General features: G+C 32.1%; 1 protein-coding gene across 6 annotated transcripts in view; it reads left to right on the forward strand.

Annotated features, from left to right (window-relative positions):
* The window catches only part of LOC143223083 (uncharacterized), a 118,535-nt gene extending 110,960 nt beyond the window's left edge, over positions 1-7,575 (forward strand). For 4 of the 6 annotated variants that reach the window (XM_076450511.1, XM_076450510.1, XM_076450514.1 and 1 more), the window contains 4 exons: positions 1,343-1,656; positions 2,295-2,943; positions 4,418-4,535; positions 6,928-7,575. In XM_076450511.1, coding sequence (XP_076306626.1) covers positions 1,343-1,656; positions 2,295-2,943; positions 4,418-4,513 — 1,059 coding nt within the window. In that variant the 3' untranslated portion in view covers positions 4,514-4,535; positions 6,928-7,575. The other 2 variants (XR_013012651.1, XM_076450512.1) reach the window with 2 other exon arrangements.
* The last annotated feature ends 16,860 nt before the right edge of the window (positions 7,576-24,435 follow it).

The raw sequence follows: 24,435 nt of genomic DNA on the forward strand, positions 1-24,435 counted from the left end.
TAACTGTAAGGTCTTCAAAAATAAATCTTTCTTTCAGTTTATTAATATGTACTATATTTTATATTAGGGGAATTTACATCCTTTTAAAAAAGTTTCCAAAACTGAATTTATTTCAATGCAGGAAATAAAAATTATCTCTGCTATTATTGTAGAATATATATAAGTAATGCTCTTGCATTTGACTTTCTAGAATGTTTCTTCAGATTTCTCAATCAAACATTACAAATTTTGTATCATTAGAAATCCCCCTTTTTCTGAGGATTTCAGATTGCATACTGGTTTTTTTTCATTAAAAATCATCTCACCTGTTGTTGTTTTTTACTTAGTCAACGTTTTAATGAAATGAGTATGTTATACAGTGACACAATGCCATTGTAGCCACATGAGAAGTACCTATGATTTCATTTTTAATTTATTTATTTGCAAATTATTTAACATCAATGACACTTAACCTGCAAGTAATCTCCAAGAAAATGAACATTACACTAAATATAATTGTTATAGGCTTTATGGACTTAAGTGTTAAAAAAGCATATGCAGTTTAGTTAAAAACATGTTTTGTGAACATGCATTCAGGTGTTTTGACATATTCATATTTGTTTCTTCATACCAACTTTAAATTTCTTTTCGTTATAATAATTTAATTTTAGTTAACTTCACAAGCTGCTATAAACACCTTTTAGCTACTTTCTTTTTTTTTAAACATCCTTCATACACTATACATTACTAGTAACACCATCACTATATTTATGGTTTACTTGTACTTTTTATAAAAGTTACGTCTAAGGACATAAATGCCACAGCAACTGTTTTGCATGCTATGGTCAATGATTGTTTTATTCTTTTATTCAACCAGTAATTTTGTAATCATGATTATATTATAGTTATATATGTTTCCACAAAGTAAGTATTTTAATTCTTCATAACTGCAGTGTAAACTTTAATGAATACCAACGTCTTTCCATTGAGTTATGTCTATAGACTTGTCATTCTTAAAGTAATCACAGGTAAGGTATACAGTATATGTGCAGGTTAATGTAATGGTCGGAAGTGACCAGAAGGTATCAAAATGCCTCTGTGATTGAAGGTAGTTATCTGTAAATTGATTCAGTGTCAACAGTGCAAAACTTTAATACTAAAGAGGCTAAAGATTTAACCAAGTTGGCTTATTGTTATAGTTAATTGATGAAATATTATCATGTTTTTAGCCTTGAAATAGAAATATGATGTTTTTACACTTGTGACATAAAACAAAGATTTATTTTTAAGTGAAAAACTTCTGTCCTTAGAATATGTTGAATTTATTTTAAAAAAGAGCCAATATATTTTCCATATTATGCAGAAGTTTAGAGAAAGAATTCACAGTGGAGAAAGTAAAATGTCAACAAGTTCAAACAGTGCAGACCCCCTTCAGTTTGGATGTTTTGAAAGGACATCTTCAAGAGACTATTCAGATGCTTCAACTGTTTATCAGCTCAGTGAATTTGCTCATCCAAATGCTACGTTCTCCTCTAGATACCCACAAACTTCAGTATCAGAGCAGCTACCACACATCAGCACTTTGTCAGTTCCAGTTGGAATATCACAACCAGTCATAGACCCTTCACTGCAGTATCAGATCTCAGCTGGAATATACAACACCACTGCTCAAGAGAGGTTAGTTTCTCTTTAAAATATTACAGATGGCTTGAATTATTAGTTTTCTTTTGAAATTTTTAAATGATTTATTGGGCTTCATCTTGATAAGTTATCAAGTTTAACTGTTTTATTTTTTATTAGTCAACAATTTTAAGCTGATATTAACTTCAGTGTTGTTTTAAAGATTTGAGTATGGTTGAAAAATATAAATGTATTTTAATAGATATGTAGTTGAAACTTTTTATTTTTTTTTAATATCTATTTATGAGTATGTGGCTTCTTTTTTAATTATTTTTTAAATTACACTACTTACAATTGCATACTTTTAAGAACAGAATTCTTTCTTAAGAGTTAGTTTAATTGTAACTTACAATATAGTGTATTAAAAAAATTGGCCAAGCATAGCATACTGTTTAGCATGCTTGAACTATGAATCTGAGGGTTCATATTCTATAATCTGTTACCACAAAAATATGTTTTGCACTTTGGGATCACTATTCAGTCATACAAGAGTTACCAATGAGTACAGTTTTCTAGCTACTTTCCTTCTTATTTGTCAGCTCAAAATAAAGGATAGTTAGATACATATATTTTTTGTAGCTTTGCAGGAAATTTTGAAATAAATAAAATAATAAAATGAAACTTTAAATATATAGGTTTGAAATGAAGCTAGAGAGAGAAAAGAGAGACCATGATTTTCAAGAGAAGTTAAAAGTTGAACTTGAAATGAAAGCAAAACTCCAGCCAAATGCATTTCATCCTCACTTGTTGGAATTTCAACATCATTATGGAGCAGCTACCTCAAGATCCGGCATGACAAATTTACTTCCATGTACTTCCAATGCAGGTCTTCACAGTACTGCATTCAATGTCCACTCTCCTTTAGATCAAGAACGGCTAGAAAGATTATGTATTTCTACCAACCTAGCTGAAGTTGGGCATCCAAACCTTGACCCTGTAACTGCACAACGGCTTTACAGTGAACATTTAGCCTTAACCACAGATCCTCTTGTTCAGCTTCAGGTGGCAGGAATTACATCTGATTTTCAAAATCATGCCCACATGCATGCACATACACACTTACATCTTCATCCTCAAGATTCCATTTCTTCTGTTGCTGCAGCAGCAGTCATTGGAAGGCCTAACCATCCTGATCAAGACCACCCCTTATATGGATCTTACCCTTTGTTTCCACTTTCAGTCTATCCATGTACACGGCCAGGAGTCATGCCACCTCGAGGTGAAATACTGTATCCTCATACAGAATTTCTGCGACCTTCATTTGAGGACTCATTCACTGAACAGGTAAGTGAAAGGTAATCATCAGTTGTATTAGAAATTAGTTGAATCTTTTACATTATAACTGTGCTTAGTTCAGTAATTTTGATGACAACTTTGTGAAATTGTTGATAGATTTTAACAATTTATTTAAATATCATTTGATAATCCATTAAGTTTTTTACAAGAAAAAGATTTTCAGTTTTCTTTATTAATTTAACCCTTTATTACATTTAAATTGTGAGTTGTCTTAAACTATTCTGGTATACTTGTTTGTTTTTTGTATGAAGTAATTTTCAAATATTTATCCATCTAACATAAAAAATGCAGATTATATAAATAATATGCTTGCATTTATTTCTCTACAGATCTTTTCTCACAAGTTTCTTGATCAAATGCTACAAATATTGTATCATAGAAAGCTCTTTGTCAAAGGAGTTATGATTTCATACTGTCTTTTCCATTCAGGATCATTTTACCAATTTTTTGCTTTGTCAGACGTTTAATACAATGAGTGTGCTACACAGTGTTTATGTCATTACATGAAGATTAGTTTGATTTAAATTTTAGTCGTTTTATTTGCAATGTATTTTGCACAAACAATTAATCCATACATAAATTCCTAAAAAGTGAACATTATTCTAGGCTTACTTAGGTCTAAGTTAAAAATGTGAGTGCAGTTTATTCAAAACCAAACACATAACTTTCTGAACACATATTAAGACATTTCTGTATATACTTTTATTAAAACTTTCCATTTACTTTAACTTGCAACAACTTAGCTTTGCTTTATTACAAAGACTGTTATAAACACCTTTTATCTAACTTTTTATGTATGGATTTTATTCTTTATTCTTGTGCATTTCTTTGTTTCAACTCATAAAATTGTGTCATACATTGAACGTGCACAACTGTTTCATACTCTGTATATTATTATAAATACCAATACTTTACTTTATTGTTTATTTTATGTGTAATTCTGCCATTCAGCAACAAAAAAAATTAAACATTTTAATTAGTGATGTCTTCTTGATACATTAGAAATGATAATGTCCAAATAGAACATACCTTTAGTTCCTTAATATTATAGGTCTCTAACTATTTAATTTTTAACCTTTCAAATTTTTTTAACTTGTATTTTTATAAATGTAACTTTTACTTTTTAATCCTTTTTTCAGCAGTTACTCTCGTAAAATAATGTGTTTTTGACAAACATACCAATTATAGTTTTGTGTCATTAAACTCCAAATTCACATCCTCTCTGATTTCAGGGTAAATTTCTTTTATATTTATCTTATGGATAACTTAAGATAGCTAGATGGCACAAGAAGCGATAACTAATGGTGTTAATTTCTTTTAAATTATCAATGAGAAACAGAATACCATAACTTAATCACTTGAAGAGTTGGTTTTGCGCACTTGTTAATACACTTTTTTGATTTTGTGGCCTATCCATATATAATTCTTTTTTTATAGTCATAAATATTTTTTCCACCACCAGTTCACAACTACTCGAGTTACCCAGGAACACTTTCAAAATCAAATAATGAGGGAGAGGTTTGCTCACATGGGGGGAACATACCCTCTCAGTTTTTGACACAACATGAAAAATTCTTTTGGTAAGAATAATTTTTTATAACTTCTTACTTTTGAAGTTTCAGAAAATAAAATACTGTTTGTTTCTTATAAAGTTCAGAACAAGAATTACTTTCAAGTTCATACATTTTAGCTGGAAGGAAATATATGTTTGTCTTTCACTTGGAGCATACCATTTACTTAACCTTTACTGTTTTCAGATGAAATGAATCATGAGTATCTTAATTTCACTCATTTTAGCATCTAACAATCAGATGCAAACAGTGTGAAGTCCTGGGCTTCAGCATGGTAAGACCATGCCTTAATCCAGGGTTGGTTGCAAGCAACTCATTTCAGTTTTGTTGATTCTAGCTTTCAAGTAATCTGTACAAATATAGTTAACTTCTGTAACAATCCTATAAATTGAGATCTTTACCTTTCTTTGTATGAAGTATTTTCTGTCAGTAGTTAATTTCACTAGTGTTACTTGGGATTTATCTTGTTTTCTGAATCCCATGTTGCATTGGTTTAGAAAGGCATAAAATAAGTAACAAGCTCATCAGTAAGGTAAATGAAAAAAAAAAGACTTAAAGACCTATTTCCAACTACTATGACATTTTTTCATTTCTTTCATTGTCATACTTAATATAGAAAGAGTGACATCACATTATGGTGATTTTTTTAAATACTTTTGCACAAAGTAATTAGAAATGGCTTTTTTCAAATGTCTGTAAAACATTTTTCAGTATCATTAATATCAAAGACAAAGTACTTTTATAATTTAAATGTATGCACTGTTTTAATGCAATATAATTTTCTTAGTGAATGACTTTCACTGCAGTACTTTCCATTGAAACAAACTGCTGCAAATAATAGCAAATTAAGTCTTAATAAACTTTAAAAAGACCCTTCACTATATGTGTACGTTAGCTCCCAAATCAAGAGGTGCATCGAGAGATTTTACAGGTGTGTAGTCTACCTAACTAGCTATAACTTCTGTTTCTTTATCTTTTTTTGGTTAGAAGCCTTTCAGTCATTATGAACTGTCATTCCTTGTTTACTGTTTTATTAATTGTAGTAGAAGATAAATACAGCTTCATAGCATTTTAATTTGAAGGTTCCTTTCATAAACATATCTTTCACTTTGTGGCTCTGGACAGGCTTGAGATGTGATTTCAGAGCCTATTGCTGTTCTAAATATTCTGCTTTGTTAGTTTTCTCCAAATAGAATATTGAAGTTTGTCTTCTTCAAAATGAAAGTAGTAATTGAAATAGTTGTGAGTTTCACCTTTCCATAATCAGTATAGAATTTTATATTTATTTAGAAATATTCACATAATTTTTTATTATGTAATTAATCACATCTTTATTGACTGACAGTCTCGTGGTGGTAAACATACTGATTCAGTTACACAGATGAAGGTCATATGCTACAACATATGTTCTTAAGTATCAAGCTTGTTTGTATGTGTTTTATATTTAACTTTTTACGGAAAAAAATTATTCAAACAGGCAATACAGAAACTTGTACAAGGTGTTTTTGGGTAACTTCAGATTTCATATGGACCATTGGTTGAAGTATGTAACCTGTGACTTTGGGAGGGACCTGACTTTCTTTGTTTCACTTGGATACCTAAATTTGGTGTTTCTTTATTTCTGGCTTTTGATTCCTTGTTGTCCATTCTGTGCTCTTAATTTTCTAAATCCCAGCAACTAGACAATATCAATAAATGAACATGACTAGCTCAGGGTATCTTGGCACTCTTTTTGGTGAATAAAGAATTTTGTATTTCAAACTACTCTTGTGTTTGTTTCTTTTCCTATACTGTTTGTTTCAGTTTATTCTTTTCATAGTAATCCTTAATTTACATTTTGCAGAAACTTTTGTTTTTTTCTGCTAGATATTGTTGAAGCTGAACACCACGAAGTGACATAAGTCCCTTATCCATAAAGGTACCTGTTTCAAAATGGAAGCATTGTACTGTTGAATTGTTAGGAAATCACCATGAATCATATATGTGTTAATGATGTTGATTGTGATACCGTACTCACATCTGTGGCAACTCATTACTACATTATCATAAAGAGATTTTTTTAAAATTAAAACTAACTTCTTGAATTAGTTCTGAGCTAGATTATTATATCAACATTAAGTTTTTAATACATACTTTTGCATCAGCATAAGGTTACTCCTAAAAAAAAACAGTAAAAATGGAACTGTTAACTTTGTTTACTGGGCACCTACTAAATGTAACTAAACTACTACATTTCAGATCCAGTTCTTTTCAGTTTTTATTTTGTAAATGAAATTCATAGCTTCATAAAATTGTATGCAACTCTTAATTATTTTGTTTACACATTTTGGAGTAATAATTATTGAAGTCAAATGCTATATCTAAAAGAAAAAAGTTCAAAATAATCCATTTGTACCTCCAGCCAACAACAACAGCAACACGAGTGTGAGTTGAAATTTCAGAAACTGGAAGAAGCACAAGGGAGCGTCACTGCTGAAAAGATCCATTTTAAGTTCATCACTTGCAGTTACTCTCAAAAGTGATAACACCATTAAACTTAATGCTCTTATAATTCCTTTATACAGTGATTCTCTTTACACTTACTTATACAGTCAGTCTTAAGGAGTTAAATACTCTACACTTACACACACAGTAAGATTTAATGAGGATATATTACTGAAATAATAAATTCTTTTAGATCTTTTGTGATAACATAATAGTTTACTAAATAGTCGGGCAAATCGTAAATGCTGAAAGTTATACAAATAGCATCACAATAATCCACAAGGTTGTTTCCATCGTGTTATTTTTTAAAAGGAAATAATAACTGCCAGAGACCCTCACATCTCAAAAGCCCTATTTGTTTCAGAAATTTATTTACCAGTAAACATTGTGCATAGCACTTTTTTTCTAGTAATTAAGCAACACTGTTTATCAAAATTCTTTATTCAAATGTGCAATATTTTTTTAGAATATAGTGAATCTTGGAAAATATTTTATTGTCTCTATGCATTCATGTATAACCTAGAATAATGTTTAGAATGTAATAAAGGTAATGTATGAAACTGTTTATGACGTTATTGTTTGGATTGTTAATTAATCTAATGAAGAAAACTGATTATTCCTCTTGTAAGGAAATAATATTGGGCATGTTTTTGTGAATAGCTTATGATTTTTTGTCTGAAACAGTACACCAGGAAACAATGTAGAATGCTAACTAATTTTACAACTCTTCCAAAATCTATCTCTTATTTTACCAGTTGCTTGTGTTGAACTTAGAGAAAGGTTAACATTATTTATGAAAATATATATATGTTTTCACTTAATTATTTGCAAAACTTTTTTGACTAAAGTTAATATTCCTCAGTGATGTAAATATCTATGCTAAATCCTTTTTTTCTTTTTCTTGAAAGTCTGTTTATTGAACTTTTAGTTTTAACTGTACATAACATATCTAAACTCTTTTGTACCAGGTAATTTAGTTTTTAAAGTCAGATGAGTTATAACATTCATTTTTTATTAATGAGTAGCTATTGAAGAAAAAAAGTACAACTTTACACTTGCCTCACTCAAAGTCAATAAAATAATAGTTTGAATAAAAGATAGTGCACATGTATTTATAATGTTGCATACAAAAAAGTAAAATGAAATACTCGCATTTCAATATAAAGATTGTGTTTATGGTTTTACATAAACATATATATGAATGTCATTCTTTATCACAAACTAAACACATCTTATAAATAAACACTGTGAAATCATCTTGGAATTTTAAATTCATGATAACTTGAATAAGAAATTAGTTGATAAACAAAAATAAAAAATAGTCTAAAGCATGAATAATGTTAAACTTAAATTCAATTAAACTTTGTTTTTCGTACATGACTTTCACCTTAAATTTTTAAGACTTGACAGATTACTCTGTACATAATGACAAAGGAGGCTTGTGAAATATCATTAATATCTTTAGTTTTTTAAACAGATATTTATGATGTAAAATACATAAAACCCAACATTCTACCCAAAAGTGTTCAATGAAGCATATCAGAGTTTAAATATGAGTAGGCAGAGGTTATTCTGCAGTAGGTGTTTGTAACCTCTTAGCATAAGTTCAAACAATAAATAGACAGCACACAATCCACTTGTTTTAAAATAATATATTAAAAACAAGTCAAATGTATGTACAAACATTCTTTACCATAAAGGAAATCACTGTTTTATCTGAAACTCTTAAAAAGTTCTTTTCTCCTGTCAAAAATCAACTGAGGCTGATTCAATTAGTTCATATTCCAATTGACAAAACAAACAACTTTTCTCTAATTTTATCTCAATATTATCAGTGAATAATTCACTTCTGTCCTCTGGGGTACCTCAGTTATACCTTGAACCTGAAATAAACGTCTCCCTTTTCAAAGTCCACACAGGTGAATTCAACTGCTTTAGAATACCCTTTGACAAGCCAAATTATTGATCTTATCTCTATTAAACTCTTAAAGTCACTCTAAAATATCACCTAATGTGGCAAATCACTTATACATTGTCTACATTAAAATTCATGTTTTCGGAGAGAATTGTGCTTCTTTCGTTCTCTCTTCCTTTTATTAACTTGTGCTTGTGAGCCACTTATATAAATACCATATTCACTGATACTTTTAAAAATAACAAAGATTCAAGCAATGTGAAAACATCAATATTAGTTAAATCTCAACTACAATGGATTGCAAACACAACAAACGACTCTTACCAAGTTACATAACTTATCATAAATATATTGTTTATTATAATTACTTTTAATGCTTGTCATGCAAAACTAAGCAATCATTAGTCACAAAACAAACCAATTAACAATATCCACACTAAACAGTTGTGTAGTCAATAAAACAAAATGATTGTTGTCATTTTGTGTTGTTGGAAACATATAATCATTTTAAAATAGGAATCCTTTTCACTGAAAAGGCTTGTTCATTTTAAATTGTACAAAAACATTAATAACCTATAATATTTGCATAGTAAAACGTAACCCAGTATGACAGTAGCAGATTAAGAAGGATATAGTAACTCTAACTGAAGCCATTTCTAGAGCAAGTTGTTATAAAATGTGACATTTAGTGTGGAACATATTAGAGAGTTGGGAAGTTGCATGCTCATTCCTGCCAAACAGAGTTAGTGTATGACAAAAAAAAAGAGCTATTTGCAGTAGTTGTGTTTGTTAAATGCTGTTTGCTATGCCTGTGTGAGTGTAAATGTGCAAAACAGTTAGGTCACATGTATAGAATTATGCAACCCCTGACATTTTTTAAAATTAATTAGTATAAATGTGAGTGCTATATCATAGATACAATTTGTACAGTTTTGATTCCTGATTTATGATGAAGCTTATTGTCCTGAGAGCCTTAAGAACCAAATTCTTCTCAGATTTTCATGATACATATTTCAGGAACATCAAGGAGTGCCTCTTACTACAGTCAACTTTCAGGGTTGATTTTACCCAACATATACCTGTAAGAATGTAGAGCTATGGTGTGAACACTGTTCTTCCTGTGCTCTGTGCTACACACAGAAAATCTATCTGCATCAGAGGAAACTCTGTCAATGAGTTTTCAGTTCTTCCCGTCAGAGAATAATGCTAGCCCTCTACTTCAGAGAGATCATAGTAACTGATACATACCAGCAATAATCAACTATTAAGTGGACTAAAGAATATTCATTGTCTGATATGCTAGTTAAAATAGTTGCCATGGCATTAGTTGAATAATCAATAACATGGCTTGTAGCACCAGGGAAGATCCATGCTGATCAAGGAGTAAATTGTAACAGTCACCTCTTTATTGAATTGTGTAAGATACTAGTAGTGAAGCCTTTTATGAGCTTCACCTTATTATTCTTATTTGGATGGTTTAGACCAGTTGGCTTAGATAATCACCTGCTCTAAATAATGAAGGGTGCCATGCAGCATAGCTGTACTCCAAACTTTACAGAGGACCACACGTATTCCCCTACCAACTGCAGACGTGCTGGAATGCCCACAAGAATGCATGGTTTCAAGCCACATTAGTTTGCACATCATCATTTAGGAAAGGTGACCAAAAGACAGAAGAGAACATACAATAATACATTAAATGAAAACTACTCTAAACTAGGAAATTGGGTGTGGACTTCATACCCATCAGATGCATGACAACTACTCAAATTATTTTCAAATGGTTCTTTCTTATTTTACAGCATTTTAATATGTCAGATTGTGACATTCATGTGACACAAGAAAGCACATTGTAAATGTTATCAAAATTAAATTCTACATTACTGATGGGCCTCTGTGGTCCCAACTTGACCAGGAGGCAGAGTGTGAACAGTTCAAACTTGTGGAAGACAATGAGAACACCATTTAGAATTACTTAATCCTGATAAAATGAGAAAAAAAAAAATACAGATAGTATTTCTGAATTTTCCTATCTGTAAAAATGATAGAAGGACATACCATCTGAACAACTGAAACAGATGGATGTTTGATCACACTGATAGAGTCAACTTCCTAGTTGCTATGGTTTGGAATAATAGACAAAAGTCTAAAAGGCTATGACTGTTATTTAGTTCAGAAATCAATAAATGAAAGCAAGTGACATTCCTTGCTTTCTGAACGACCAAATTCTGTTCACTGTACAATGTGTACACTATATTGTGTGTCACTTGATTATCCAAACAGAAATAAAGCAGGTTATTACCCTTACCTAGTAAAATACAGAACTTTTACAGCATGTATAAGCATGTTCAACAAACATATTAGTGAATATATTGAAATTTCTGTTGCACCTATGCATATGCTTTATGAGCTTATTAATCCGTGTATTAAAACTTTGAATAGCTCATGTTAGTAAATACAAGTAACACTTAGAAGACCTGAAAGTGATCACTAGAGACTACAAAACGTCTGAAAGTTGAAGGGAATTTATAGCTACTGAGTAATTTGATGAATCAGAAAATAAACACGTTTTATATATCCACCCAATTTTAATTTATCAAAAATAGTGCATGTTCATAGTTAAGTAAATCTAGAATAATAATAGCTGACATTCTGTTAAAGATAGCTGTAGTGACTAAAATATTATCTGTGAGATAAATAAATATAAGTTATATCGAATTATCAGAGCACACACATTGACACGTAGAACATGTATTTTGATTTTACCTCTGAAGCTGTGAAAACATGTTAGTTATCAATATACAAATGAAGTCAAAAATGGTCAAACTTATGGCATGTATGCACTGAATATGAGGTTTGCAGATCTGAAAAGAATAATTACACACATTAATACTGTCATGCCAGTGCACTGATTTTAAAAAGGAAGGAAATGATACATGATATCATTCCTACCTTCCATGATTTAATTAATTCTATGATCAATTAGAATGAAATATAGAGTAACAGTATTTACTCTGTGTTAATTTTAATCTGTATCTGAAAACATAGTACGGTGAAGAGTTTTACTTTATAAGCCTATCATTTTGTGTTTTTTTCTTATAGTAAAACCACATCAAGCTATGTACCAAATCTACCAAGGGAAATTGAACCCCTGATTTTTTGCACTGTAAATCTGTAGACTTACTGTTGCACAAGTGGGAGTCTTATAAATCTGGCAGTGAAAATAATTGACAAGAAAGTGTTCTCTTTTACATCTTTTAAAAAATGATCAATTTTTGGTGGCACCACAACATCTACACACAACAAACAACGTAAAAATGTACTTATAATTCATTTTGTTCCAGCGAAATTTTATATTGACTTTGTTTTTTATGTTACTTGCCGATCTGCATATTTAACGTTATTCGAATATAATGCAGTTATTAATAGCTATTAGAAAAATTCCTGAAATTAAACTAAATGCAACTACATAAAGGAGGAGGTTCTTTCAAATGAATGTTGCATTATTAAGAATAAATAAATAAAGCATGCAACTTTTCATGAGGATATGATATTCTTTTTAGGAACGATAGTATAATGAGGAAATATTCATAAAACATATCGTGAAGTAGAAGCTTGAATTTCCCTTACAATGATTTAAACTGACACAATGAAAGAGACTGGACATAAATTTGCACAGAGTAAAAAAAAATTTGTTTATAATAAACAACAAACAAAGCAAAATAAGAACCTTTGTATTGAGCCTTTCCTGTGAAAGAGGAAGCTATATGTAAATTAAGATAGTTATTAAGATTTTGACTTGCATCCAAAATTTTCTTCCAAACTGATAGACCATTGAATTACCTAAGGAAGACAATAATGCTTGTTTTCTTTTGGACACTGGTGACACTAACATAATCTGTGGTTGCTCTCAGTACAAAAAAAGACAAGTCAAATCCTTGAGACATCATCTGAATTGCTACTAGAAAATATCATTGTAGGTTGTTTTTTTAGAAAGCAGTATGTTACAGCAATCCCTTCTAATAAAGATAACATGTGACAACGTAGTTAACTGACGCAGTTTCATAAGTAACTAGATCAAAAGCAACTTTATGTCTTTCGGGAACGATTTTTTTTATCAGGAAGGGATTTCAAATGTACATAGATTTTGAAAAAAATGAATAAATAATAAGCTTGTTATGCAACAAAAATAAGATTTTTTCATGGAGTATCTCTGAGGAGAAAAAAAGCTCTAGAAAGATTTAACCGAATAAGTGTGATCGAGGAAGATATGAATTTACATTTTTTCTAGCATAACTCAAATAGTTGATTGAAATGACTAACACATTATTTAGATATAGTGCATTTCACCAATGTTTTGTGAGAAAATAGTCTTTTGCAATTAATCAACAGTGTCCAGAAGGCCACAAAAAAGTCATAAGAATAAACTTACAAGAAAGAATACTATCAAATTTATTTAATTCGAATGTTAAGGTCCACAACTAGGTCAAGCAAAACTCTATGTCAGAGAAAATGCTCAATTATTTTCGTAGGTTAAGCTATACCTTAGAATTATTAAAATTAATAAAGAACTAAATTATGTCGTGACAATTTGGAACAAATGCCATTTCTCTTTCATTTTTAAGTTTAACTCAATAAAGTATAGGAATTTTTCACACATGCATATGTTATGCTCAACATGCAGTTGAATTAACTATGTCATACCTTAACTTCGTTCTCATACCCATTGCCAAAGGTCATTTTTACAGAAGATATCATTGGAGATTTTACTAGTGCATCTTCAGAACAACCTATAGATTGTATTTTCTACCTTAAGTTATGGTTTGAACACAGCACATAGATGATAAATGCATCCTAGAAAAAGTGGTCAACACATACATATATATAGTAGTTAGTTTTATCTCGACTGACTGATTCACAGTTGTTTCCATTAAGAGAACTATGCTATATTTGTGCCCTACTTTCAGCGGTACATATGTATTTTCAGAGAAATAAAGAGTGACTTTCAATTTGATTTACATTGTGGTAATCTTCTCTTCTACAATTTACCTAGTTTGGAAACTCGGGTAATTTTACAGTACGTTTTCTTGCCAATTTCTCATTATCTTGTTACTACTATTATTTGTAAAAATCATTATACCTGAAAATATCCCACAATAAGTTGGTAAGGATAACACCCCATGTTGTGACCACAAGATTCGTTTTTGTAAAGTTTTCTGTGATTTCAACTTTAAACTTCTCTGAGTCCTTTTTCTATATATTTGCAATACATACATTTTGAACTTTGAATAATTTAAAGTTTAAAGTGAAGTACTTATGTGCAAGGGAAGGAACTGGATGTTGTGAGAGTATAAAGGTTTGACAGAAGCTTTCCTAGAATCATACTTTCCATACTACCACAAAGCCATTTCTTAAATCCAGATCTGGTCACAAGCACAGAAGAAAAACCATAGCTTGGGACTTCTATAACTTCTCGCCAGGTTCTATCTCTGAGCTATGATCTCAACACATAAAAGGTATAAACGATTGTGTAAATATACACTGCTGACCAAAATCTTAAAGCCAATGAACGTAAAGAAAAAATATGCATTTTGCGTTGTTAAGCTCAACCACTTATTTTAGTAAAGCTTCGAAAGATGAAAATAAGAAAATGGGAAAATAAAAGTAAAAACATTTTTAGCATTTACTGGGAAAATGTTAATACTATGAAATTAGCCTAAATACTAGCTACTCAAAAGTTTAAGATCATACCAAAAAGAAATCCTAAACAGGGTAGAAAATGCCCAACAAGAAGTCTCAGTAGTGAGTTGCAAGGTCGTCTTTGCGAATAACTTCAAACGTTTGCTTCGGCATGGTCGATATAAACGTTTGCAGAAGACTGGCTGGAATGTTATTCCAAGTGGTGAAGATGGCTTCACAAAGATCATGCACTGTTTGGAATTTACGTCCATTTTTATAGACTTCCCTTGCCATCCACTCCCAAACATTTTCAATGGGATTCAGTTCGGGCGAACACGATGGATAGTTAAAAAAAAATCACGTTATTCGCCATGAAAAAGTCCTTTGTCCTGCGGGCATTGTTGATTGCAGCGTTGTCCTGCTGAAAGATCTAGTCATTTCCACACAAGCGAGGGCCTTCAGTAAATAAAGATGTTCTCTCTAACATGCCAATGTAGCCAGCTGCTGTTTGATGCCTCTGTATAACCTGAAGCTCCATTGTTCCATGGAAAGAGAAAGCACCCCAGATCATGATGGAACCTCCTCCACTATATCGTGTAGAAAATGTCTCCGGTGGGATATTCTTATCGTGCCAGTAACATTGAAAGCCATCTGGACCATCCAGGTTAATTTTTTTCTTATCAGAGAACAAAACCTTCTTCCACTATTCTATGTCCTATGTTTGGTGTGTATTAGCAAAGTTTAACCGAGCTGTTTCGTGGTGTGGAAAGAGGCATGGCCTTTGAAGACGTTTACAGTTTTAAAAGCTTTTCTCTTGTAGATGTCGTCTTATTGTTCATGAGCTGCATTCTGCGTCCGTAAGGGCCTTAATCTGGTTTGACGATCGGCTGATGTCTTGCCGGACAACACGTCGAATACTCCTGCTCAACGCTAGCGAAATTTTCTTGGGCCGACCACTTGAAATTCTCGTTCCGTATCCCTCAGAGTCTTTTAAGAAATTTGCAACAGCAGTTTTACTACGCCCATTCTCACCAGCGATGGTACGTTGAGCTTTTGCAGTTCGACAATTCTGCTACGTTCAAACTCTGTCAACTTTTTAGCTTTTGCCAAGCTTTAACCCAATGTAACATAGGAGATGTCAGTGGGAGATGTCGACAACGTTAATGCTTGAACACGAATGACTAAATTTTGTTACGTGTTTACCGATTAACGCTTCGTTTCAGTATGGTCTTAAACTTTTGACCAGCTAGTATTTAAACTAATTTCATAGTGTTCACATTTTCCCTATTAAATACTAAAAAGGTTTTTTCCCCTTTTCTTATTTTCATCTTTCGAAGCTCTACTCAAATAAGTGGTTCAGTCTAACAACCCAAAATGCATAGTTTTTTCTTTATGTTCATTGACTTAAAATTTTGGCCCGCAGTATATACTGGTTTGGAGGCTAGCGATCCTGAGACTAAATGATGCAACTTCTGAAGAACAATCCAGACTTTCATAGTTCAGGAAATTCAAATCTCAAGTCTAATCACTGTCATGGTAACAACATGAAAGAAATTGGAGCTATTACTTATAAATGAAGTTTTTAAGTAATGCCATCTCCATGTTAATAAATGGAAAAACGATCTGTGGGGTGGATGTGGGTATTTCCACATACTTGTAGAACCACTACACTATTAAAAATCCTAGAATTGCGCAGAACATGCACACGAGATATTACAGTTCAGCTGTTTGACACCCACAAACTTTCACCTAAATACAAGAGTTCATAAACACCACAATTCTTTAGAAATTTGAATGTCTCGGACAACACTGACAAGATTTCTTTGCAACCATTAAGTTCTGTTAAATAGGTGAAATATAGTTATCCACAAATATTCAAACTCATAGCTAAGAAAGACATTCATAATTTTCTTTAACTTTCAAGCTGTTTTCTGCTTTTATTGACTAGACTCAGGAACAACTGATGTAATACTTAATGTCAAGTGTTAATGGACCAACACATGACTCAATAAAAGATTTGTATAAGTAGCTCAATGTCTAGAAGATAGTCTTGGCTGAAGTGTGCTGATTTTTTAACCCAGAAATGAATGTGATCATGCTATTCCTGTTATAAGGCATTTCAAATCTTCTTTTGATCTCAACATGTTAATCACATTTATCTTAGGCAGTGGTGTTTTGGCATCTACCAATAGCCTTTCCTGCAACAATGTGTCAGGATTCTGAATACAGTACACATGTGGTACCCTACTGTTTTAGCAATGTCCATTTGCTTCATACTATTTTCTAAATAGTCGAATAATTTGACGTCTTATAATTTCTGGCACTTAGCAAGGCATAAATCTACATCAAATATAGAGAAATTGTGCAAACAAAGTGTTGATTTGTTTTGGAAAATATTATACTAAAATCACACCCTTTTATACCAAACAGGTGTTGTGTGTGTGTTTTGATAAACAAATGCCCAAAACAACTCATAAGGCCAGAATAATAACTCGTATACATCTGTATACATCGTATACAGTTAGTATACATCTATCCACTTACATGCTATGTTCTTTGTTACTAATCGGGTATTTACTCGATAACAACTTCATATATATAGACGATAATTCAATAAGATGTGGTGGCCGAGACTGTAAATGGAATAACTGTCAGTGAAATCATATAACATCAACAAGATGACAAAGAAATATACAACCTTTAATATAGTCAGTAACTGTGTTGTAAAATCTAAGTTGGTAATTTCGAGCGATAGAATAATAAGCCTGTAGTAACAATTTTAATGCTTGTACTTCAACTATATTTTATAGAATTTTTTGTAATACAAAAGTGTTCCCCTGAATATAAAAATGTCCTAGCTCCCTGATGTAACTGTACTAGATATTAATAGATATACAAGTTTTTCCAGAGCCTCCCACGATGATTAAACCTCAGCAACTGTTATTGCTGACTCTTCCAAGTATTGATATGAACAAAAGGAAACAAATCAGTGATGTCGAGAAACCCACTTGTTGAGAAATTTATATGCAAAAACGGCTCGTTTGGGTTGAGAAAATATTTTACATAGAAGAGCGAACAACGTTTCGACCTTCTTCGGTCATCGTCAGGTTCACAAAGAAAGAGGTAACTGACCGGAAGCTGACCACATGTTTGAAAGGGGTTGTGTAACTGAGTGTCGGAATGTAGAGGGCAGTGTTAGATGTTTGAGTATATAATTTTATTTATTTTATTATATTAATATAGGTATAATGGCGTTCCTTCATATTGGTTTATTTTGGGTTTAAGTTGTTGTATAAGTTAGGCTTCTTTAATTTTGCGTTTGTTTATGTTTGTTTCTTTATTTAGTATTTGAGTGTTTTCTATGGTTATGTTGTGTTTATTTGACTTGCAGTGTTCGAAAACGTGTGAAGGTGACTTTTTATGTTCTTTGAATCAGGTTTCCATTTTTCTACTTGTTTCTCCAATATAGAAGTCGTGGCAGTTATCACATTGTATTTTGTAAATAATGTTGGTGTGGTGTTTGTCAGTGTAACAAGTAGAAAAATGGAAACCTGATTCAAAGAACATAAAAAGTCACCTTCACACGTTTTCGAACACTGCAAGTCAAATAAACACAACATAACCATAGAAAACACTCAAATACTAAATAAAGAAACAAACATAAACAAACGTAAAATTAAAGAAGCCTTACTTATACAACAACTTAAACCCAAAATAAACCAATATAAAGGAACGCCATTATACCTATATTAATATAATAAAATAAATAAAATTATATATTCAAACATCTAACACTGCCCTCTACATTCCGACACTCAGTTACACAACCCCTTTCAAACATGTGGTCAGCTTCCGGTCAGTTACCTCTTTCTTTGTGAACCTGACGATGACCGAAGAAGGTCGAAACGTTGTTCGCTCTTCTATGTAAAATATTTTCTCAACTCAAACGAGCCGTTTTTGCATATAAAAAAGGAAACAAAGCATACAATTTCGTTGTGGCCTGGTAAACCACTGAAGAAGAAAATGTCATATCCTTTTTCACAAGAAAGGTAGAGTGTACGGTTCTGTCCAGATACTCAACAGATGTAGAATAGTTAAAAGCAAGGATTAGCTCTGCTACTTTGACTCTTGGGAACTAATAAAGCCCACGTTGAGTTTGGTTACTGAATTGAAGGTGCAAGAGTAAACTTGTGTCAAAAGCCTTTGTGATCATTATAATCTATACAAAGCTGGGTGTTACTTGATATATGCCAGTAAGATTTCTTGAGTTGGTATGGAAGTTACAGGAATACCTCACCAGCTACTTAATTCAGGCCTCATTATTTTGAATGGTGGCCACCTTCACATCTATAGATACATCTTCAAATATGTTTTAGTGCTGTCGTCTAAAGGATAAAGTTGGTAACTTTGACATTGGTTCAAGAAATTGGATCTTGATCTTGGAATTATAGTGAACTTATTAAGCAGTTTTGGCTTTGCAACAAGTAAGCTACATGTGTAAGAAAATACATTCAATGATAGTCATATCAGTACTGTGAGCACTGGACTTTAATAAAATGCATGTTGACAAAGGATCTGCATTATTTAAAAATGCACACTTGTTTTTTTGTGCAGTGCAATACAAACTCATTCTAATACGGAACTGACAAGAGTACAGCTCCAGTGCTGATCTGTAATTATAGATATTAGGCTATCAGGTTCCTACCTAACATGGTGGCATATTGAGTGAAATAGGAAATATTGGGGTTAGATCTAAAGGAAGGGTGTGCTTCTTCATACTGCATCAAGAGCAAACTTACCACTGTCAGAGTATCTAAGGTTCATGATTGATGAACACGTGAAAAATTTACATTTGACTAAATTACAGAATGTTATTGTAATTGCTGGTTTTATATGCAAGATAGACATTTAGGACAGTCAATAATTCAATTCCACATAGATGCGAGTAATGTCTATCCAAAAAAATTACCATAATACAAACTTCTTTGGTGCATTAACGATATATCCAAAGTTGAGGTACAATAGATGCTGCAAGATACAATAATATAACTTTCAAAGGGTGCTTGTTCATTTTCAGTTTGCAGTTGTTACAAACTAGGAAGATATATCAAGACTCTGTGTTGTTTATATTGTTTTCATGATGGGTGTGGCATGTTAAAACCTTTCTATTATCATGACTGATAAATTTGAAATGCATAGAAAATGTTCACTGGCTCAACATGATAGCCATGCCTTTCAGATGGTGAATGATGAGAGATGGCTTAAAACATTTCCGCACTCAAGGTGTTTATTTTTTTCTAATTCTGTATTATTCCCTTTGTCCTTTGTAACATTACTACAATTTTTGAATAACTGACGAAGTTTATATTGAGAAAACTAAAATAAGAAAAAAAAACCTAATCTTTGTTACATAAAGAGGAAAGGCTCAAAACTAAAATCGCCAAAATGTTAATTGATTTATGAATAGGTGGAATGTCTTGGTCTCGTTGTGGGAAGAGTTGATGTCTCAATGAATTCTCCAAAGAACAAAAGTTTGCCACAAACATGACTAAACACAAAATCTACAGCTAATTGATCAATAGATTAACAATCAAAAGTGTTAAGTGTTTCTGGTATTTCACAGTAGAATATGTATACAGTATATTATGCAATAAATTTGGATTATGGTAGAGGTATGACAGTTAACGTTATTAATTGTGATACGTGGAACATTTACAAACTACGTGACTGAAAATTATGATCTGGATGATGGAAATGTTTTGTAATCCTTGCTTTCTGAACATTCAGGTAGAATATTGTGGTGAACATATAGAGCGAGGGAATAATACAAGACAAGAGATGTATCAGGCTGCAGCAAATCTTAATTAAAAAATTTTTTGCCCAATTTCAAAAAAAAATTATTTTTTTCTGTTATGCCAACTGTGATAAGAAGATGGAATCAAAATAATATTAGTACAAGGGAAGAGGTGAAATGTTGGTGTTTGTAACCATCTATGACAGTGAATTAAATATGCTATTCAATTTTTGTGCTTAGTTTGTGTTAGTCCGAATATATATTGGTATATGCTGTGGTCAGCAATACGAAAGGTGTAGGTTCACATTAGCAGAAAATTCTAACTGAATTCCACCTCCTACAATCATTTATTTGTGATTTCAGTAAAAAAAGTCAAGTTTATCAGCTCAGACATTGTTTCATGATTAGAATGTGTGTATGGTAAGATAATCTGCTGTGTACAGTATGTATATACAATAAAAAATAATTTTAGTATATATATATAAATAGAACAAAACTGTCCGGTAAAAGGTTATGAAAAAATTAGAAGTTTACTTGAATTATATACATATATATATATATACGAATGAAAATACTAAATTAAAAGTCAGCTTACACCAAAATGAGGAGAAACATAATACTTGCATTTTCAGTAAAGCTACTCCGAAATATGTTCAAATGAGTTGAAAGGAAAGATTCATAAATAAATTAAGTTATCTATAGAAATTGAAAGACATTTGCAATTTTTATATGTCATATAAAAAATGTTTGTGTACACAATGTTTTTAATGAATTAATGTAAGAAGTATAAGGCTTGAGTTGATGAATGACTTTGCTTTGTAATTAATTCAAGTTTTACTATGCTTGTATGGTAATGAAATGATACAGAAGTATGGTGTTTGTATCAGTGGACTCTAATAGCCAGAAAATAAAGTCCAGTGCTTGTTTAGTGGCTTATCTTATTCATGTTTTATGTTGGAACTTGTTACTGTGTTTGTACTCTTTGTACTCTCTTTCTTCAGCATTGAAACTAAACAATGGAGCAATAACTTTTTAGCAGCACTCGTCAATAACCAACAGAAACTCAGTGGCGAACATGGTTGTACGTTCTAGTGTATAACCAGAATGACTCTAGCTGGAACTGCATATTCACATGTGTTTGGATGGCATTTGCTATAGTATTCTTGTGTATACATATATTCCTGTCCAAATGGCAATTTCCCAGAACAATCGTTTTAACACTTCGGATTCAAAATATCTGCATTTTAATCAGATTCCGATTGTAACAACTTTCAAATCTACATTTTCAGCTGAACTTCTGACCAACCATAAACTGAATTAAAAATGTTTTTTCAATTTTTAACTTTTCAGTATAATGTTTTACCTCTCCAGTTATATTGTTTTCAACTTATCTCTCCAGAGCTCTCTAGCCAGTTATCCAACTGATTCATCTCCTCCAATATATCATAGAAAAGCATGGTTTGTTTGACATCATCAAGGAATAGGCTAATGTCCCAAGTGCTTAAGTTCAGCGAGCTTTGATTAATGTTGAACCTATGTAAGAGGTCCTTCTGTTTATGAAGACTGTCATATTTTGGCTTTAAAGCAAATAGAATAGGAATAATGTTATATAAGGATAACTTCATATATTTGAATTTTGTTATCTTAAAAAATAATAAGAGAGGATCTGAGAAAGGAGTTCAAGGTTATTAAGAAAGTTTATTGGATCAATATCATATTTTTTAATATTTAAAATAGTTAGAATATTAAACTAAAAGGGCACATATATGGGATTAGTGGAGTACATTCAGTTCAAACAGCTTTATTTTTCTAACAATGTAGTTGGTCTTTGGAATGGATTTCCTTCAGATGTATTGAATGCGCTAGATTTAAATTAGTTTAGGTGGAAGTTTGACTAATACCTAAACGTTTAAGGCTGTGTTTGATCGTGTTTGAATGTTGAATTAAAAAGTGTTATTTTCATTCTATTTACGTTGTGTCTATTCTCTTTACTTATTTCAACAGCATTCAAAAATGAGAAAAATCAGTTTGATTTTACAAAACACTTGGTGATGAATTCACGTTTCGTGTACAATGTATCTATTAAATTTATTTCACCTACTAAAACATTCTTTTTGAAATAAAAGTGGATACAGAGGGAACCGAGTCCTCAATCTCCCATACACTAAAGACTAAAAGCAGTGCCATTTGAACCAAAGAAATCATTTTACATATGCAGAATTATTAACGGAATGCTATTTCTACATGAGATTGGCATATGTTTTAAATAGATAAAACGCTGTTGTTGTATTATGTGGTTGGAGATTAATATAACAAAACCTATTAAGCAGAATACTAAGTTGTTGTATTTACATTTGAATTAAATAAATTTAAAGTAAATAAAACGTAAAATGCCATTAAACTAAATTTATCATTGTACACAACATTTTCGTCTTTATAGATAATCGATATCTTTGAGATTTTCTTTCCTCATAAAGCAACGTTATCAAACAGTAAATTTTTAAACTTATGTTATAAAGAAGTGTTTGTTTGTTTAAATTCGTGCAAAGCTACTCGAGGGCTATCTGCGCTATCCGTCCCTAATTTAGCAGTGTAAGACTAGAGGGAAAGGCAGCTAGTCATCACCACCCACCGCCAACTCTTGGGCTACTCTTTTACCAACGAATAGTGGGATTGACCGTCACATTATAACGCCCCCACGGCTGAAAGGGCGAGCATGTTTGGTGCGACCGGGATTTGAACTCGCGACCCTCGGATTACGAGTCGAACGCCTTAACACACTTGGCCATGCCGGGCCGCCTGTGAACTTATGCCACTATAAACAGTAGTTTCGATACCCATAGTGGGCTTTGTGTAACTTTGCGCTTGACAACAACAATTATCCAGTCGAAATTAGCTTCTTTCAATTGATGGCGTATTGCGATCACCAGTTTTAACACTTTGTCCACTAATGTATCAGAATGGCTGAAATGTAGTTACATAAATATTAGTATAATAATGTGCCTAACACCATCAGGAAAATAAAAGAAAAATGAACACGTATTTTAAAGAATAATTATGGTATCATTTCAAACAAACAGGTTATTACAACAGGGTATACCTGTGATGGCATTGGTACTACATAAAATACAACACTAAAATATTACTAGATTGTATAAAAATACTATTTAATCATGAGGACGAGTTTTAACACTTTTCTCTTTGTTCTTATGTTCAAGATTATATTGATTTTGTTCCTCCAAAAACTTAAAATAAGTCAGCAGAAAATTAATTTCTTGGCACTTCAAATAAACGTACTTGCGTTAAACCTTTCAAACGAGTTTGATTCAGATAACATCAAATACACTTTAAATGTTGCTCTCAATGTCACTGGGCCTGGCATGGCCGAGCGCGTAAGGCGTGCGACTCGTAATCCGAGGGTCGCGGGTTCTCGCGCCCGCGTCGCGCTAAACATGCTCGCCCTCCCAGCCGTGGGGGTGTATAATGTTCCGGTCAATCCCACTATTCGTTGGTAAAAGAGTAGCCCAAGAGTTGGCGGTGGGTGGTGATGACTAGTTGCCTTCCCTCTAGTCTTACACTGGTAAATTAGGGACGGCTAACACAGATAGCCCTCGAGTAGCTTTGTGCGAAATTCCAAAACAAACAAACAAATAATGTCACTGTTACGATCTCTCTTTTTTTCTTTTCAGACAGTATTGCACACAACACACCGACCTCTGACCCACCGGCAGATGCTGATGTAAGAGTATTTATTTTATTTTTTTTTAATTTTTAACATTCAAACTGTAGAGGTTGAATAATTGTGTAATAACTGTTAAGTAATGCATCATAGAGTGACTATACTCAGTTTTTCCCACCGAACTTAGTGTAAGCGTAATATTGTAGTCCATACGTGCCCCATGTTCTTTCCTTACCATCTAACCCATATTTATGTCACTTCTTAAGCCTATACATGGACAAGAAGTAATCACTTGGCTAAGTAGCTGCTAGTACTATTAAGTGTCAATAAGTGAGGTTCATATCGTTGTCTGTTAGTG

This window comes from Tachypleus tridentatus, chromosome 8 (genome assembly GCF_004210375.1).
Source record: "Tachypleus tridentatus isolate NWPU-2018 chromosome 8, ASM421037v1, whole genome shotgun sequence".
NCBI classification, from domain to species: Eukaryota; Metazoa; Arthropoda; class Merostomata; order Xiphosura; family Limulidae; genus Tachypleus; species Tachypleus tridentatus.